The sequence below is a fragment of the Lithobates pipiens genome, unplaced genomic scaffold, assembly GCF_037356315.1.
Source record: "Lithobates pipiens isolate NorthernLeopardFrog02 unplaced genomic scaffold, aLitPip1_a1.2 Scaffold_10, whole genome shotgun sequence".
In the NCBI taxonomy this organism is placed as follows: Eukaryota; Metazoa; Chordata; class Amphibia; order Anura; family Ranidae; genus Lithobates; species Lithobates pipiens.
The window spans coordinates 24,714,428-24,734,687 of record NW_027507686.1 but is presented as its reverse complement, the minus strand read 5'-3'; the positions used below and the strand labels follow the sequence as shown (position 1 = coordinate 24,734,687).

General features: G+C 45.7%; 1 protein-coding gene across 1 annotated transcript in view; it reads left to right on the top strand.

Moving 5' to 3' along the window:
• The window catches only part of GARRE1 (granule associated Rac and RHOG effector 1), a gene marked incomplete in the record, with an annotated part of 106,274 nt that overhangs the window by 67,048 nt on the left and 18,966 nt on the right, over nt 1-20,260 (top strand). The window contains 1 exon segment of the mRNA XM_077452825.1: nt 5,847-6,047. Coding sequence (XP_077308951.1) covers nt 5,847-6,047 — 201 coding nt within the window.

Here is a 20,260-nt window from a genome sequence, read left to right as displayed (position 1 = left end):
TTGTTCCCTTGTGATGGTTCCTTCCACTGGTCGCTACAGAAGGTGAGACAAGTGCACCGCCCGGAGCTAGAGAATGGACCCGCATGCTTGCTAGGAAAGTAAAGCTGAGCTTTAGGCACACATAATAGTCCTAAAATAATGCAGCTCTGTGATCATTAATGCATCATAAAATGTATTATACATGTAAGCAGGGTAAGTACCTGGACTTGACCTGTGTGAGGAAGCTGCAAGAGCATTATGAGGGATGGAGGGAGTAGTGTGACCGAAATGTAGCCCTTTCCTGTGCTGCTTCTCCTCTCACTGTCCAGTCACAGGCTGGGGGGGGGGGGCGGGTTCAGGAAGACATGGGGCTCAGAGGAAGTGGGTTGACTGATGCTGGCCTTCAGACTGAGAGCATCTAGTGGCGAAAAATTAACGACTGTGGGTAGATTTCTGGATTGAAAGTGACTATTGCAACAGAATGGATTTTTTTTTTTCCATTTTTCTTTTCTAATTATTTTTGTTTTTTTGTCTGGAGTTCTGTTTTAATACTTGTGACAAGGTCTCTAGAAGTGTTGGTTTGGCATCAATTTGTTGAATCATCTGTTGCCTTCTATTTCTCAGAGGCTTTGCTAGTGTGGCCAAGTGAAAGTGACCTCCCATAAGAATGGGCTTGTATAGTTTCAGCAACACCTGGCAGCGCCAAAGACATGACTGAAATGTCATTCTTTCCCGCTGGCTGCCAGTGTAAGGGGGCATTCTTTCCCGCTGGCTGCCAGTGTAAAGGGGCATTTGACGAAAAAGTTAATGTATCCAATTATTTGCAAATTTTGTAAGTTTGCCCACTTACATAGAAATAAAGGCTCTATAATCTTTATCAACCAAAAATCCAGAGAACACGATAGAAATGCTATAAATTATTGATGGCGTTCTTGGGGTCGTAGTCAGCATTTTTGTTCCTTCTCAAGAAGGCACATGTACAGTCATGCCAATGAACATCTAAATGTTTCTGAGAAGGGCTGGGAGAAATTGCTGTGGTCAGATGGCCAAAACTGTGCTCTTTGAGATTAACTCGACTCACCATGCTTGGAGGAAGAAAAATGAAGACTATGACCCTAAGAACACCATGCCTACAGTCAAGCACGGAGGTGCAAACATGTTTCTCTGCTAAAGGTACAGGGCGACTTTGCCGCATTGGGGGACCAATGGATAGAGCCGTGTATTGTAACATTTTGGATGAGAACCTTCTTCCCTTGGCCAGAACACTGAAGATGGGTTTTCCAGCATGACAATGACCCAAAACATACGGCAAAGGCAAGAAAGGAGTGGCTCAAAAAAGAGGCACATTAAGGACATGGAGTGGCCTAGCCAGACCTTAAAGCGGATTTCCACCCATAAAAAAGTCAGCATCCCCTCTCTTGCTCCTCTCTGCGGCGCCACCTTTGTCACTGTGGGCGCCCGGCTGTGGCTTCACGAGACGTACTGCGCAGTTTGACTGGCCGGGCAATCATCTGGGACCTGTGATGTGTCCCATATTGTCGAGAGGAAGGGGTGAACTTCCTTCATGCACCGCGTTGCCCTGGGAGGAAGTGGGAGCTATATCCCTTTTAAAAAGAGGGTATCCGCTCCACCCCCATGTCAGGGGGGCACACTTAAAGTGGAAGTTCCATTTTTGGGTGGAACGCCGCTTTAATCCTATAGAAAATTCATGGAGGGAGCTAAAAGGTCAAGTTGCCAAGAGACAGCCAAGAAACCTTAAGGATTTGGAGAAGATCTGTAAAGAATAGTGGACCGAAATCCTGAGATGTGTGCAAACCTGGTCACAAATTACAAGAAATGGTTTACCTCTGTGCTTGCCAAATTCCTGAGAAAAAAGGAAACAAATGCAGCCACCATACGTATCTGACTGGTAAGCTTGTAGGACTTTACACTTTTGCTCTTGTGTTTAGATCCCCCTTATGACATTACCCAGCAAGCTTCTGAGACTAGCCTGCCTTCATGTATATATGCAAGCCATATACCGCTAGCATATTTGGTGATTGCATAAAAATCTATTTAAAGTAGCGTAATTTGAAAAAGTCAGATTTGTCTGTCTCCCAGGTGCTTATCAGTATGGAAAAATGTTTCAGATACATTTTAATTTGAAGGGATTTTCAATGAAGTTGCTGCTATTTGTTCAGTAACCTCTGTTAAGGAAGTGCTGGCATTTTTTTTTGAGAATATTTACACTGGCTAACATTATCTGGATAACCAGTAATGACTGTTGGACCTTTGCAATTGGGCATATGCAGAATGTAGACATGCGGTAACCAATTGGGATTAAAGTGTACCTCCATTTTAGTTTATGCGTGGTGTGGTTGGGTTAGAACTGCTTTCATATTTTAAATGGGGGGGGGGGGGTTGGACTTCAATCTTTCGCTTATGTCACACAGTGATTGTGTGCATCCAGGCACGATAACTGCAGGTAATAAAACTAAAAGGACCAGCAGGCACTTGACTGTCATAGCATGCCGGCACATGTGAGTCCCCAGGGGTTGGGAGGTCTTACCTTAGAACGAAGCCCTCCTACTGCGCACTGTCACCGCTGACAGGGCTTCCATCTTTACCCGGTCTTTCTTCTGGGTTTGCATGCTCTGGCCGTCTGACTGGCCGGGCCGTGATGACATCACTCCCATTATTATTTATTATAATACAGGTTTTATATAGCGCCAACAGTTTGCACAGCGATTTACGCCCCCATGCATGCGCGCAGGAGTCATAGCTGCAGTACAGAGCTCTAAAGGGGGATATTTACAGGTATGCCATCGTGCTGGTGATGTCACCAGCTGCATGCAGTGTGAATATGTCTTAAACCGTGCAAGTTTAGGAGACATTCAATGTACCTACAGGTAAGCCTCATTATAAGCTTACCTGTAGGTACAAGTTAAAAAAAAAACAAAAAAAAAAACTTAATTTCCACTTTAAGATGCTCTCAGAAAATGGCTGATGGTTAACACTATGGCTGCTATGGCATCTCAGTCATTGTCTAGGTTTCAAATATATAGTAACTAGAAGGGTCAGTATAGCAAGCACCACATCCTGAATAGATCTAATGGGCACTATGGACTTTAAAGCAGCGTTCCACCCAAAAATGGAACTTTCACTTTTTCGAATCCTCCCCCATCCAGTGTCACATTTTGGCAGCTTTCAGGGGGAACAGATACCTGTATAATCCAGGTATTTTCTCCCACTTCCGGGCATTGATAGCCGCAGGATCCACAGATATCTATGCTATATCCGGCGCCTCCTCTGAGAATATATGATGTTCTGGCACGGCCATCTTGATGCACCCGCACTCGTTCACAGTAAGCCTACGGTCAGAAGGCGGCAGGTGGACATCTTTTTACACCCACTGAAGTCTTGCATGTCACACTTGGTTTTATCAGTAAATTGATCTTATATAGTCATGCAGTATTACAGTATTATATGCAGTATACTGTATATATACAATATTCAGTATTTGGAAGTCCGTGTGACTGTTATGATGTTGACTTTTAAAAGCAGCGGCAAGCCTGCTAATCTGACAGAACACCACTGCTTTTAAAATTCAACATCAAAACAGTTTGACTTCTAAATACTGTATTTCACTATATAATTTCAGGTTTCTGGTAAAAATGTGTGAAATGCAAGATTCCAGTGGGTGTAAAAAGATGTCCGCTTGGCGACCAAAGACTGTAGGCTTACTGTGGATGAGTACGGGTGTACCAAGATGGTCGCGGCGGAACGTCAGTAAGGTTGCGTTTTCTGATGGGTAGCGGCTTTCTAATAGAACACCTTCCAATTGCAAGGCCCAAACAAGGTCACTTGACTTGGAGCAGGGTTAGGGCTCCTAGTAAAAGATTAACAGGGCAGGTACCGGGGGGGGGGGGGGGGGGGTGTTTGCGATTAATACTAAGAATATAGTTTAAGCCTGTTATGGTCCCTAATTTTTGTGGTCTCTGGGGAAAGCCATGGTCTCTGTGATATTCAATCCAGATCGTGTGAGAGGGACCTGAAATCCATTAGCGGCTGGACACATTGTAGACACACAAAAATGTTTCCTGTCTGACATACAGTGTGTGTTTGTGGGGCCTGCGGAAAGTCGGGTACAGTAGCTGGTGTGTTTTCTGTTTGGTGGCTGTGCTGCTCCATTCATGTATTCCACGGCCTGGAGAACGGGAAGGACGATTTCTTGTTTGACAGGCAATGCTTCGTGTTTGTGCCGACGTCAAGGGACTAAAATAGAACTCCTGTTTCCTCCCCATGTGAAGCCAGCTGTGTTGTGAGGGACGCTGGCGCTCTGAAGCCTCTTTGTTTGTACTTGTCAATAGGGGAAAATAGACAGCATCAGGTCTCGGCTCTTCCTTATACCAAACTATTAATGTACTCTCCATTCTGAGAACTCTCCATGTTTTGTGTAGTAAAGAGATTTGCTGAGATTTTGCTTTTTATTTTTTTTTATTTTTTCTTCTTTTTTTTTTTTTTACCTTAATAAAGGCATAATTTATTTTTCCTCAAACGGAAGCAAATAAAAGCATGGGCAAAGTCTTGTAACATGAGCTTCTATAAGCATTTTGAGCTGATTTTCTCCCGATAGAAATCATAGTGAACACAAGGCTCAGAGTTCACAATTCAGAAGTAACTCCTTAAACACAAAGCTACTCAGATGTGATCTCTGACACCCATGAAATCATACAGGATTTGACCCGGTTCAGAGTCTGATAATGCGCTTTTGCCCCTCGCCGCCTCTCCCTCCTGGTCGCCTCGGCCGCCTCTCCCTCCTGGTCGCCTCGGCCGCCTCTCCCTCCTGGTCGCCTCGGCCGCCTCTCCCTCCTGGTCGCCTCGGCCGCCTCTCCCTCCTGGTCGCCTCGGCCGCCTCTCCCTCCTGGTCGCCTCGGCCGCCTCTCCCTCCTGGTCGCCTCGGCCGCCTCTCCCTCCTGGTCGCCTCGGCCGCCTCTCCCTCCTGGTCGCCTCGGCCGCCTCTCCCTGCTCGGCCGCCTCTCCCTCCTCGGCCGCCTCTCCCTCCTCGGCCGCCTCTCCCTCCTCGGCCGCCTCTCCCTCCTCGGCCGCCTCTCCCTCCTCGGCCGCCTCTCCCTCCTCGGCCGCCTCTCCCTCCTCGGCCGCCTCTCCCTCCTCGGCCGCCTCTCCCTCCTCGGCCGCCTCGGCCGCCTCTCCCTCCTCGGCCGCCTCTCCCTCCTCGGCCGCCTCTCCCTCCTGGTCTCTTCTTGAACCCTCTCCAATCTCTTCACCTCAGCCTGCCTCTCCTTGCCCCACCCCTTCCGTCCTTGCCTTACCACTCTCCTGCCTCCCCTCCTTGCCTTACCACTCTCCTGCCTCCCCTCCTTGCCCTACCACTCTCCTGCCTCCCCTCCTTGCCCTACCATTCTCCCTCTTCCACCTTTCCTTGCCCTATCCCTCTGTTTTTCTCCTTGCTTGCCTGCTATTTTTTCCTCTCCTCTCCTCTCTCCATCTCTGCTGCCTCTTCCCCATTACCTTTTTGTTTGTCCTCCACACCCATCCCTATTACATAAAGAGTAACGTTTGGCTGAGCAGGTATTCCTGTTCATGGAATGTCTGTCTGAGCCAGGTGCCTAAGGATTTTTATAAGCAACAGGAAACATCTTCAGACACTCACTGAAATGGCACATGGACAAATATTTTTAGAATTATTAGCTATGTAACAGCAGCAATTAATAAGGCTTTACTGGGAATAGGAAAAAAAGTGGATGATTTTGATCTATTTAGCATTTCTTCCATGCTTCAATGACAACTGATTATTTATTGTGAATACGTTTGCTATGTTCTTTAGCTGCATCTCGGTCTAATCCCCCCTTTCTTTTTCTCTGCAGGTGCTTGGCCGCTGTTTCTTGACTGTGATGCAGGTTCATTTTCAGTTCTTGTCCCAGGCTTTACAGAAGGTGCAGCCTGTGGCACATGCGTGTTTTGCAGAAGCGATCGCACAGGAGCGTAAGAACTCCCCCGGGTCCAGTGACATGAGCCCCACCAGGGAGCTGGAGGACGCCGTGAGGAGTTGGAGAGGAGCTACTGAGGTGAGGGCCCACTAGCTAGTATTTCATTCTTCCATATTGCTTGCCGATTGTGTTTTTAGTAGTGTTCAAAGTCGTTTACTGTATATGAATTATTCTACACAATGACCATTCCATGAGCTTTCTGTGTGCCAGATGGCCTTCCTCCATATACTGCCCATCAGGGGAGATTCCCAACCCTAAAATAGCAACCAGCCTCTAGGCCAGCCTTTCTCAACCTTTTCAACACAGAGGAACCCTTGAAATCGTTCTCCAGTCTCGGGGAACCCCTGCTAAAAATTAGAAATCTACAACTCATGATACATTAGTGTGATGGTCAGTGGGAAGAGTGGTCCTTACACTTGTGGTCATTGGGAAGAATTACCTCCTTACAGGTATCAAGAAAGATCAATGCTGTCGGTAGGAACTTATCTGAGAGGCAGAAATGGACCAACGCTGAAGGAACCCCTAGCAACCTCTGGAGGAACCCTAGGGTTCCATGGAACCCTGGTTGAGAATCGCAGCTCTAGGCAAAAGACCCTTGATTTGGGGTTACACTGTGTGCGCTTGTGGTATGGGAAAAGTGGGACCAGGAGCGAGCATGGAGCATACACAGGGCGCCCTTGTGGTCCAATTATTAGTGGCGATTATAAACCGAAGTATAGATGGTTTGAATAAATCTAGTGATATATTATTCAATCCATGTATGTACATACTGAACGTATCCAAGTTGTTATTGCCACTAGCAATAATCTCTGTGTTCTCCTGCCGAACAACTAAGACCACATGTAGTCTCTGAATGCTTGGCAGACGCAAACTGTGTGCCAACAGGGGGCATTCATGGGGAATGTGGAATCCTTCTCATTGCGCTAAAGGAAGTGGGGGGGGGGGGGGGAGTATGCTTTGGGTGCAATTTGTTTGAAGCTATATAGCGCCACTTTACTATTGTCATCTGAATAAAAACTGCTGTATGCTTTACCTTTTTATTGCTGCTGCATAACCATATTTTTTGTTTTTTAGCCTATAATTCTACTTTAAAATGTGTAATGGGGGGGTGTACTTAACCTCAAAGGCTTTGGTGAAGTTTCTGGGTCATCATGCGTTTTGTATTAGGACATGGGAAGTGTCCTTTTGGCAGTGGCTCAGAAAATGTTCTTGTTTTCTTTCTCCTATTTGGAGATGAATGAAACAAACAAAGCTGACTTCCTGTAGTGGTTTCTCCTTATCTGTCTGTCATCTGCAGCTCCTACCAGTTGCTGCAGACAGCAGCATTTAAAAACTCATCAATTATCTTTACAAGCAGAAGGCATCTGGTATCGCAGTTCTGTAGTATTTCCCTTTTGACAAAGATGCTATTGCCAGTTAAAGGAAAACTCCACTTTCTTAACTAACTACACTCCTTGTACAGTACAAGAGACAGGGTGAGCATTCATAGACCCTGGGTTATAGGCTTGTATCTTCAGCTAATGGGACTCTGGCATAGCTCCTCTGTAACCCCACTCGGCGAGTCCTCTGTTTTTTTTTGCTAGTTTGTTAAGGTGAATGGACCTAGTCTTTTTTTCAGAGAGATCCACTCCTTCTAATACCACAGTATAAGCAATGCATCTGAATCGGTACATCACAGCCCCCTATATCACAGCATTTTCCTCTCGCATCACAGCCACCCCCCCACCTTAACTCAGCATTGTGGAGGATGATTGCAAGGTAGACTGCTCAACAAACGTCTAAAAACACTTTAGTGCTAAACCCAGGGATATTCTTCAGTCGCACTTTTCAAAATGCCCATCAAGGGTGCAGCCCTCCTCCGACCAGGAAATCCTTAGAACCAAATGCAAAAACACACAGGAGGGCGCAACCACCTCGTGCATTACCATAGACTGTTTGTTTTTATTTGATCTACATAGACAAATGGATACTCACATTTGAGTTAAAACATCAAGCAATGTGGTTTCTCTAAGGATGTGTTAGCCCTTGAACTTTAGTTCTGGTTACATCTTTTTTCTTGAGTACTTTGCACTTTAGTCTGTATGCTTTTTGCATGGTTCCACCAATGGATGTTTTCATAACTTGTTGGCATGTCATTCTATTATGTTTTATTGAGTACCTCAAAATAATAAAAAAAAACAATACAAAAAAACACAGATCTGCTCTAACTGGAACACAATGCAGTTCGTCCTGGGAACAAATGGTTGGAAAGCTGATGCGTTTTGGGTGGTCATGCCTCCTTCCTCAGAGCTGACTCCACTAGACACATTTTGGCCTTATATGTGCGGTGGACTCCTTATGTACGTACTCCCCACCTGCCACCACCACCACTGAACTCACAGCAGGGGAGAGGGCGTGAAGCATTGGCTGGGTGGATTCCTCTTCTGAATGTACTCGCCTGCCACTGCTGCCACTGAACTCACTGCAGGGAAGAGGGCGGGAGGCATGAAAAGTCTGCACTGAGGGCAGGAGCTGCCCAACTCTTTTTAAAAAGCTTGATTTTCCAGCTGCAGTTCCAGTCCCCCTGTAGACCTTCTGTGCCTTCCACCCTCCTCCCTGTTGTGTGTTCAGTGATGACAGGTGAGTACATTTAGAAGAGGAGTCCACCCTGCCGTTCCCCCACCACCCTCTACCATGCTGTGATCTTTTAACAGCTGCAGCGGCGGAAGGAGAGGAGTTTACTCGGGCTGCTAATTGATGCAGCTACGGCCCGGACAGGACTGTCTTTTGGTCCATGTCCGAACCATGGTCCGCAATTTGGTGACGTCTGCTATATACTATAGGGAACTTCCATAATTGTTACAAGATCTAGCTGTTTTACATTATTGCTTTTTTTAATTTGGTCTGCTGACAGTCAGTTCCCATTTTGTGGACCAGACAGGGAAATTTGCATTTTGCAACCATGGCAACAGTACTTTCATGCTTGTGAAATTGGCCTGCTGCTTTTTCGGGGAATCTGAACTATCACTGCAGATGATTGGCCGAAGCTGCTGTTTAGCCAACTTCTTTACACCCAGATTTTCGTTTTCTCTCAATCCATTTTCTGAGCTCCTTCTTTTTCTTGTGTTTTTTTTTTTTTTTTTTTTTTTTAATGTAGGGTAGGAGGATGGAGAGGGAACGTTTTCAAGAATAGATATAGTTAAGCTTATCTTTCACTTTAAAATTTCTGTCCTGTCTTGACACCTGGACAGGAAGTGAAAGGAAATTTCCCAAGTGAGGACACACCAATACAATGCCAACAGAGGTTCTAAGTCTTCATCCTCATTGGGCGAAATCCTCCTCCACTTCCCACTCTGTCTGCCGCTCGTCATAGACAGGAAGTGGGGAGATTTTCCCTCACTTCCTGTTCTGTGTAACATCCAATCAAGTAGACAGGAAGTGAGAAGAACTCTCCCAAACGGGGACAAAGATGCCGATCAAAATTCTCCAGAGGTTCGCACTGTTCCTTGCTCTATCCAGACCAAGAAAAAAAGTTTTGGATGAAGTTGGGCATTGACCCTTGCAGGCCTTATTTTTTTTTTTTCTTTCAGCTGTTTCTCTTCTTCCAAGTTGATGCTTCACTCCAGTCACAACAATATTAAAATAAGTTGCTAAATAGACACAAAGGATATAAATCCTTTTTGTGTGCACCAAATACCTTTGCAAACCAAGATCTTCCCTTGTAAAAGTAGCAAAGACCTAATCGCATTATCAACCCATATTAAGCTCTAACACCATCTGAGGCGTTGCTTACCATGGGAAATGACTTCTGGTTCCAAGTTGGGTTAAGTTGGTATAAGTTAGAGAGAGGATTTGCCTATTTAAGCATTTCCGTTCATCCTACATTTTAAAGTGCACGTTTCTGAAACCAGGGAACCACCAACAAAAAGTAATTGTTCCAACTCCAGTGTTCTGGGACTGATGGACCAACTGGAATCCCCTCTCCAGCCTGATGCAATAAACAAACAAATGTAAAGGGACAAGGCACGTATTCTTGAAAAATAGCTCGCCTTTCTCCATGCTGGCACCGGAACATTCACCCACATGGGGCAGGGGCACCAATTAAATGAAAGGTCAGTATGTGGATGGATGTGTGTTCTACTGTAACCATTGAACAATGCACAAAGGTCTGCCAGCAAACGGAATGAGAAGGCTCCTGGCACCGGCTCTGCCATGGGCCGAACACTGTGGAAGGCGACTATAGGATTGTCACATGCAGCCCAAACAGAGTAGAGATGCATACGACCAAACTATATATGGTGGCTAGATAAAGACCGTACAAGACTGAACTGTTTGTACCATCAGGACAAACAACACATCTGCCCTCTGTGGGCCTCTGTGTTATTTTTACAGCAAGGAACAAGCATTATCTACATAATTATATACTTCAAGTAATGATATAATGGTAGGCTGAAGTCAGAGGCTCATGAGTGTTAAAGCTGATCTCTGGGGTAAGCAAATATTGTCTTGGTGTGCTTTTGTTTTATTTATTCAGTGCAGTAATCCAGTGTGGAAATTTGTGCAGGAGCTTACTATAATAAAGACCGGGTCACTGCTGCTCTTATTGTACAGAGTGATTAATCTGGTCTCCGCCCCTTCCTGTAATAAAGACTGGTCATTGCTGCTCTCTCTGCTTATGCAGGCTGTCCAGTCTCGTCTCCACCCCCTCCTGTAATAAAGACAAGTTACTACTGCCTTCCCTCCTTGCGCAGGGTGATTAGTCTGGTCTCCGCCCCTTCCTATAATAAAGACTGGTCACTGCTGCTCTCTCCACTTGATGTCTGGTCTAGTCTCCGCCCCTTCCTGTAATAATAATAATAAAAAAAACTGTTACTGCTGCCTTCTCTCCTTGTGCAGGATGGCTGGTCTTGTGTCTATCCCCTCCTGTAATTAAGCCCAATCACTGCCGTGCTCTTTTTGTGCAGGATGGCTGGTCTTGTCTCTGCCCCCTCCTGTAATAAAGACCAGTCGCTACTGCTCTTTCTTTGTGCACAGTGCCTGATCCTGTCTTTGCCCCTCATTTTTTATTTTTTTTTCCCCACTTACTGGATTCCCCAAATTCAATGGTGATGTAGCCCTGGCTACACAAATGTCCCCTGGAAAAAGGCAGTATCACCATTGCCTTCTGGGAAATCCCATACCTAAACTGTGGGATTTTGCAGTGTTGTCATACTGCGCATGCACTACATGAAGCACATGATTTCATTTTTCATATTGCACATGTGCCGTACGACATGACAGGCATCTGTTAGGGAAATTGGAAAAACCAAAACCCTTCCCTAAAATATCGAACAGTTCCCCCCCCCAACAAATGCCTGTAGCGTTGGGCGACACATGTGCAAGGTGAAGAGACACATAGCCTTTAAAAATAGAGTGTGGGAATGGGTACCCAGCTAGCACTGAGGCAGGACAAAAATGGGCAAATGTGAAGAAAAAAATCATAAGGATGCAGGTAAAGCAGGCCACAAATTTTATACGTTTTTTTTTTTTTTTTTCTTTTTTTTTCTTTCCTGCAACCACAGGTTGCTGCAAAGAAAATGGCTGCAGGAAAGAAAATCGCTTGATTCTTCCATAAAGTCAGTATGAAGCTATTGTGTTCTCTGGCAGGCTGTCGGGGGAATGCAGGGAGCAGTTCCAAGCGAGAGAACCTAGTGATTGCTGCTAGCAGCTTTAGCTGCTGGCAATAATCGCATGCTAAAAATCCAACATGCTGGTTGTACCAAAGTTGATCGATGGATAGACTTGGGTACAATCAGCAAGCCCATAGATGGATTGAATTGGCCAAGTTTCGGTCAATCTGTGGCTAGCTTAAGTATTATTGTTTCTTCCTCCTCCCCCATAAACCTTTAAGCCTGAATTGGGGGGGAGGGGGGGAATAAACAATCATACTTAAGCTAGCCATAGATGGATCGAATCTTGGCTGATTCAGCAGGGACCGGCTAGGATTCGATCCATCTATGTGCAGGTTGATTGTACCCAAGTTGCTTTAAAATGCAAGTGGTGGAAGGTAGTATGGGAAGGCTTAGAGCCTCTGTCGTGTTTAGTTGCTGTCTGTTTATATTCTGGAAATGCCTTTATACAGTTAGGAAGTCTCTCTGATAGGGACACAAGCACCCTTTTTAGTAGATTTAGGAAGGGTTTTTGTTGCTTTCTCTACCTTCTAGTCTGGCTGACAGCTGCACCCTCCATTTTTTTTTTTTTTTTATTGTCACAGAAGCAGGAAGTGAGGGATGCTCTCCCCAATGGCATCACAGACAGAAATAAAACTGACAGATTTCTTCTGTTCCCCAGAGGGGAGAATCTAAAGATCCTCATACTGAATATGACATAAAAATATGAAGTGCCAAGAATGTAAACATGTTAACCATCCTCTTTAGATAAGTGATGCAGTCATGGCGTGACAAGTGTATGCGCTGAGAATGACGATCATCTCCATTTAATCTCCAGTTTGCGTAGTATGCGCTGGGACTGTTGTGTCCCTGTGGGAGATTGCATAGTGAGTAAAAACGGTTTGCTTCATCGAGCTCGATAGAGAGGCTTGTAATCCTTGCCATTTCCAGCAGTGAATTCATCAGTTTGATCGATGACATTTTAATACATTTTTAAATATATCTGTGTACAGGGAGCTATTTTATACATCAAGCTAAAGTAATTTTCAGTCAGGTCAGAAAACTTCTGTTCCAGTGCTTGGTTGATGTTTTCAGAGCTCCAACCTTGATTGCATATTCTCACTCTGCACTGAGTCTGTACACCTGTTAGCACAGAGTTGATGGGGACCCCTTATAATGGGCACAGCAGGTGTACAGACCTGTGAACTCGTGCCCATTATGAGGGCTCCCCATCATCCCTGTGCTGGGTTGCCAGGTCTGTTCAGATGCTGTGCCCATAATGAGGGGTTCTAACGATCCCCGTACTGTTCCTGGCTCTGTACACCTGCTATGCCCATTGTGAGGGGTTCCCACATCTCTGTGCATAGCTCCTGGGGCTGTATACATGCTGTGCCCATTATAAAGTGTTACCACATCTCTGTGCTGAGTTCCTGGGGCTGTACACATGCTGTGCCCATTATGAGGGGTTCCCACATCTCTGTGCATAGCTCCTGGGGCTGTACACATACTGTGCCCATTATAAAGGGTTGCCACATCTCTCTGTGCTAAGTTCCTGGGGCTATACACATGCTGTGCCCATTATAAAGGGTTACCACATTTCTGTGCCGAGTTTATGGGGTTGTACACATGCAGTGCCCATTATAAAGGGTTACCACATCTCTGTGCTGAGTTCCTGGGGCTGTACACATGCGGTGCCCATTATGAAGGCTAAATTACTGAATGGCCACCTGCATCTGAGGCAGCCCATAGATGAGTTCCTTTTTTCTTCCATTCAGCCAGCAGGTTGAAACTAAGAAAACTGACCTGATTTCCCCCATCCGCACACTTGATGTGGATGGGGGAAGCCTCCTTGCTGAGCTTTTGTATTCTGACAGTGGTGAGACTTCCTTGTCGTCAGAATAAACTGATCGGTGTTTCAGACTATAGCCTGCAGCGATGATCGTGTGAAAAGCTTCCGACAGGGCTGTTGTACAGAGGTAGATCCACTTTTGTACAACCTCCCTGCCCTTACATCCATGCTGAACAAGCCAAATTTAGATTCAATATATGGCCGGCTTTAGCAACTAATAAGATGCATCAGAGTTGTAGGCATGTGACTGTTACATGCATACATTGTTTGGACAACCTAAAGTGGAAGTTTAGTCAAACACGATCTATACTTGAATCTACTCCCACCCCTATTCTAAGCCTATTCAATTTATCCTGTAAAGGAAAGATCTGTATATTTAAAGCGGAGGTCCGCCCACCGCTGTAAACATTAAAAGCCATCAGCTGCAAATACTGCAGCTGCTGACTTTTAATAATTGGACACTTACCTGTCCTGGAGTCCAGCGATGTCGGCGCCGCAGCTGATGTTTCCATCAGCTGTCAGGTGCATGCCGCCTCCATTGGGAGTAAGGGAACCCGGCAGTGAAGCCTTACGGCCTCGCGCCGGGAACCCTACCGCACATGTGCAAGGCGCTGCTCCTCTCTCCTACTGGCCCAGCGGCTAAGGGGGGAGGAGGAGGCGGGAGCCCAGGCAGTGATGTTGATACACGCGGCTGAGGCTCCCAGAAGTGGAACGGTACCTGTGAAAGACAGGTATCCTGTACCCCCTCCCTCACCCCACCTGAAAGGTGCCAATTGTGGCACCAGAGGAGGGGAGGAGTACAGCGAGTGTAAGTTCCACTTTTGGGAGGAACACCACTTTAAGGTGATTGTCAAGTCTCCTTTTTCTTTGTATTAAACATGTTATACTTCCCTCCTCTGTGTAGTGGTTTTGCACAGGGAAGCCCGGATCCTCTTTGGTTTCTGTCTGGAGCTACTGGCCCCTCCTTCCTGTTGTGTGGCCCCACAGCAAATAGCTTGCTATGAGGGCAGCCGAGCTGCAGCTCCGTGTATCCATCCAGACACAGAGCTCCGGTCATGCCCCCTCTCTCTTGATTGGCTAACTGAGTTGGACAGCAGCGGTAGCCAGTGGCCTCCTGCTGTGTCTCAGCCAATCAGGAGAGAGAGTCTTAGATGGCTGAGGGACTCATGGACATCGCTGGGTAGAGATGGGGCTCGGATAAGTATTAAGGGGGCTGCTGCACACAGAATGTGTTTTTTTTATTTTTTTTTTATTTTTTTGCATTCAGATAAAAAAAAAAAAAGTCTGCCTTTACAACTCCTTTTTAACTGTGCTGAGGGACGCGTCAGTCCAATCACATGATCGGGTCACAGCGCTGGCTTCAGGAAAGAGGAAAGATCACCGACAATGGTTGCCGAGTTTGGGTGATCATCACCCAAAGGTTTACTCTGGGGCATCCATTGTCGGCTGTCTCTCCTCTGCACTGAAGTTGCCACTAGGACCCAATCATGTGACCAGACCAGAGCACCCTCCCCATGTGTAAGTATAGAGATCTTTCCTTTACAAGGTAGATCGAATAGGCTCAGAATGGGGGTGGGAGTAGATTTCAGTATAGTGTTGGACTGAACTTCTATTTTAAATGCAGGATGGATGGATGGGAGACTCGCTCCCCTCTCCCTTTGCCATGCCTCTTCTGCTTATCTTGGCAAACTGTTCAGAACCAAAACCAGGAGCTAGAGCTGCACGATTAATCGCCAAGAATCGCTATCTCGATCTTGACTAAAGTTTCACAATTATTTCTATGCAAAGAATTCTCTGCATTCAATAAAAAAAAATAATACAAGGTTCTTCATTAAAGGAGTTGTAAACCCTTGTTTTTTCACCTTAAAGAGGAAGTAAACCCTGATGAGTTTTACTTCCTTTTTCATTCCCTGCAAAGGTAAAGCATACTGGACTACTATGCATCACTTACCTGACACAGGAGCCAGCGATGTCACCGCTGTCCCCTGTAGTCCAGCGCATCCATCTTCTCGGTGGGTCTCGTTGCTCCGCCGCTGTCATTCGACGAAGCCGCGATGACATCACTCCCGTGCATGCGCACGGGAGCCGCCACTTGCGGTATATCGCCTTTGACAGCGGCGCGCTCAGTGCCTGTCTTTCGGCAAATATCTCCTAAACCGTGTAGGTTTAGGAGATATTTCTTGGACCTACAGGTAAGCCTTAATCTATGCTTACCTGTAGGTCAAAGTGGTTTGTAAGGGTTTACAAACACTTTAAGTATAAACATTGTAACAATTTTCAATGGAATAGACTTTGTGTGTAAGTGATTAAAGTTTAACCCCTTAAACACTAAACCTTTTTTCTGACATTTGTTGGTTTCAAGTTAAAAATATTTTTTTATATATATATTTTTAGTAGACGCCCTAGAGAATAAAATGGTGGTTGTTTCAATATTTTATGTCGCGCGTATTTGCGCAGCCGTCTTTCAAATGCAATTTTTTTTTAAAACATTACTTTAATGAATTATTTAAAAAAATAACAAAAAAAAAACTAAGCAGTAAAGTTAGCCTTTTTTTTTTTTTTGGTATAATGTGAAAGATTTTACATTGCGAGAATCGTGATCTTTTTATTCTAAGCACAAAAAAAACGTGCTTCTCGTTTTTGCCCAGAATCGTGCCGCTCTACAAGGAGCCATTATAATTCAGCCAATTATTTCCTAGCAATGTTGCTGAACGACTGCAGGGAGAATAGGAGGGGCACGGAGTCCAAGCTCATAGCTAGGGGGTTAGGAAGCACCTAGCAACATGGAACAAAGTACTACATAGGAGGGAATAGAGGGGAAAATAATGAATGAGGGTTCTTTACGCAGCAAAAGCACCAACTGATACCGGTTATGTGCGAATACCAACAGCCTGCTCAAAGCAATGGTGTCCCCTCTTTTTTTTCTTTTTTTTTTCTGATGTATTCTCAGCACGATGATATAAGCAGGGGAGCAGTGGAATCAATGGAGTGTTTACACAGACTTGGGAACAGGACCAGGGAATGCGTCTGACTTTTGCACACCGCCGTTCAGGGTGGCTGCAACAGATTGAAGTCTGTTCTGGCCCGCCGTTCAGAAGAGGAGGGCCCCCTACTCCATAACACCCCGTTAACAGCTACGTCATTTGTTTACTTCTACATAGCTTGAATGGCTTGTGATCCTGCAAGTTTCCAGAGTTGGCTGACGGACGTGGTTCTCATGCCCAGGGCCGATCCTCCCCCTCCAGCTTCAGAACCGCACCTGATCCGTGTGATACTTTCTCCCACCTCCGCAACAATTAACCTGCAGTAACACTTCTGGCTGCAGCCTGTCATAGCTGTGAACTGAGGTTAGGCAGATCCGTGGAAGTGTCTCCGATGCAGCTTTCATCAGGTTAATCCTCAAATCTAGGTCAGCTTGAGAACGTGTGCGACTTCTATGCACATTTCAGGCCTCCAGAAAGCAGATGTGTCTGCGTACCCTGCTTCTGCGCTTTGAACCCTCCTGTTGGGAGCCGTGCTGAAGATCCTTGGATGCTTATTGATGATGTGATGCGGGGCACAGGCCGTGATTGTGGCAATTTGTACAGCTTGTCTGTTGTAGAGATCTCACATATCTTAAAGTGGACCTTCAGTGGCTGCTGTCATTGGAGCCATCATTAAAGGGTTACACATGATACACTATCACTGGATATGCTTTAGATTTAAAACTCCTCCATACAAAAAACACTAATTAGACTAATGAAATGCATACGCATGAGATGCTGCTTCCTACTTCCAAAGATTTTGTACTTCTGTTCATCCAGTCCTGAGATTTAAACCGCACAGCCTTCACTGGCTGTTTTTGCTGCTGCAGTTCCGTAACACTTACATGTCTTGTCCCTCCCCCTAGATTGTGTTTGGACTGTGAAAGGAGAAGCATCAGACTGACAAGTCAAGCATGTTCCTTGTAAACTGATTGTCTCCTTGTGCTGCTTCTCCCTCTACTAGTCTGAGCTCTGCTGTACAGACACAGAGCCTGAGTCAAAATTCAGATACTTAATGCTGCTTGCATGAAAAAGACGGAGATGCGCACACGCTCACACGCAATCTCGCTCGCACACAATCTCGCTTGCACGCGCTCTCTCTCGCTCACAATCTCTCCAGTTTGGGGTGGAGGAACTTGACTGGCCTTCACAGAGTCCTGACCTCAACCCGATAGAACACATTTGTGATGAATTAGAGCAGAGACTGAGCCAGGCATTCTCGTCCAACATCAGTGCCTGACCTCACCCCGTGCTTCAGGATGCATGATCAAACATTCCCATAGACACACTCCTAAACCTTGTGGAACGCCTTCCCAGAAGAGTTGAAGGCTTCAACAGGCAGGACAGTGATCACTGCTCTCTGACAGAGAGCAGTGATCTCTGTCCTGTCACTAGGCAGAATGGGGAAATGCTTTGTTTACAAAAGCATCTCTCCGTGGCACGATCGTGGGCACCTGGCGGACATCGAGTCTGCAGAACCCACGTTCACGGAGACTGCGGCAGCCGCACACCTGCGACACCACTTCTTAAAGGGGAACGTACCTCTACACCCTTTTGCCTAGCAGCGCCATTCTGCTGACGTACATTGGCGTGCGCTGGTCGGAAAGCTGCTAAAGTGGAGCTCCACCCAAAAGGGGGGAAGCTCCACTTGTTCGCACCCTGCCCCCTTCCATTTCCACATTTGACGCTTTTTGGGGGGGAGCAGATGCCTGTCAAAACCAGGTACTCCCACATCAGGGTAAGATCGCCGCACAACAATCGCGGCAATCTACAGAATTTCCGGCACCTCCTTTCTCCCGCTGCCTCCTGGGAGACGCAGAGGTCCCAGGAGACAGTGGGACTTGAATTCTGTGACACGTAGTCACTTTACCCAGTGAGTAGGCACTGCTGCGTCGCACATTACACAGAGCCTGTGTTCCGTCAGATTTGGCGACCCGTCAAAATTTCGTTGGCGGTATCTTGCTATACCCCGCACTCATCCACAGTAAGGATACAATGAGAAGGGGGCAAACGGACATCTTGTTACACCATCTTGTTACTGTAAACGGAGCTTATATAGTGAAATACACCATTTAAAAAGCCGTGGGACTGTTTAAATGTTGAAATATAAAAGCAGCGATCTTCAGGTTTGCCACTGCTTTTAAAATTCAACATCTAAACAGTCCATTGGATTTCAAAATACTGCATTTCACCTTATAAGCTCAGTTTACGGTTAAAAATAAGTGTGAAATTCAAAACTCCGGTGGGTGTAACAAGATGTCCGCTTGCTCCCCTCTTGGTGTATCCTTACTGTGGAGGAGTGCGGCGTGTAGCAAGATGGTGGCGACGATGGCTTGCATTACATATTCTGACGGGTCGCCTAATCTGACGAAACACCTGCAGATGAATTGGCTAGCGGTGCCGACATTGCGGGATACCTGGACAAGTAAGTGTCCTTATATTAGAAGTCGGCAGCTACAGCATACTGTAGCTGCTGAATTTAATTTAATTTTTATTATTTTTTTTATTTATTTTTTTACAGGCTGGAACTCCACTTTAAGGTCAAACTATTTTAAATTAGTGACTATAATTTCAGAGCCCAATAACACCATCTGATGCCTTGCTCTCCAATAACAACGTCCTCATTGGTCACATAGGCACTGTTATTGAACAGAAGGATGGAAGTTGATGGGAATTTTAGCCCAGAAGTCAGATAAGTCGGGCCCCTGGTCTCAAAAAGACTAGTTTTAAAAAAGGTGTACAGAGGTGTCTGGATAATAAGTTACTATTGGCCAACTTGTTTGGTCTTCTGACCGGTCACTTGGTAATCTGTCATAAAACGCAAACACCTGTTAGAAACCTCTGCTTAAAACCACTTAAAGACCAGGCCTCTTTTTCAGACTCTGTGTTTCCAAGTTTTTTTTATATTGTGAAAGATAATGTTACGCCGAGTAAATTGATACCCAACATGTCACGCTTCAAAATTGCGTTTGCTTGTGGAATGGCCTCAAACTTTTACCCTTACAAAATCTCCATAGGCGACGTTTAAAAAATTCTACAGGTTGCATGTTTTTAATTATAGAGGAGGTCTGGGGCTAGAATTTTTTCTCTCTACCGATTACAGCAATACCTCGCATGTGTGGTTTGACCACCGTTTTCATATGTGGGCGCTACTCACGTATGCGTTCGCTTCTGCGCGCAAGCTCGATGGTGCGCTTTAAAAATGTTATTTTTTTTCTTATTTTGTTTTATTTTATTTGATTTATTTTTACACTGTTTTTTTTAAAAAAACAATTGGGGTCACTTTTATTCCTATTACAAGACATGTAAACATCCCTTGTAATAGAATAAAGCATGACGGGACCTCCTTAAATATGAGATCTGGGGTCAAAAAGTCCTCAGATCTCATATTTGGACTTAAATGCAATAAAAAAACAAAAAACGTAAGTTGAAAAACAATGACAACAAAAAAAATGTGCCTTTTAAGACGTATGGGCGGAAGTGACTTTTTGATGTCGCTGCCACCCTGCTATGATATGGAGAAGGGTGGGGTCCATATTGGCCTCACTCGTCTCCATACCCAGCCACTGACACATCCTGATCGCCGCTGCCGGCGGCTCCGGTAAGCGGCGAAGGGTGGCGGGAAGGGGGTTGCCCCTCTCCCACTACTAACGGTGATCTCGCAGCGAATCCGAAGCAGAGACCACCATTATCATACACGGAACCGCCGGCTCCAAAGAGGGATTCCTCGATTGTGGCAGCAGCTGCTGCCGTTATCGAGATATCCATCTTCAAAGTGCTGACGTTTATGTA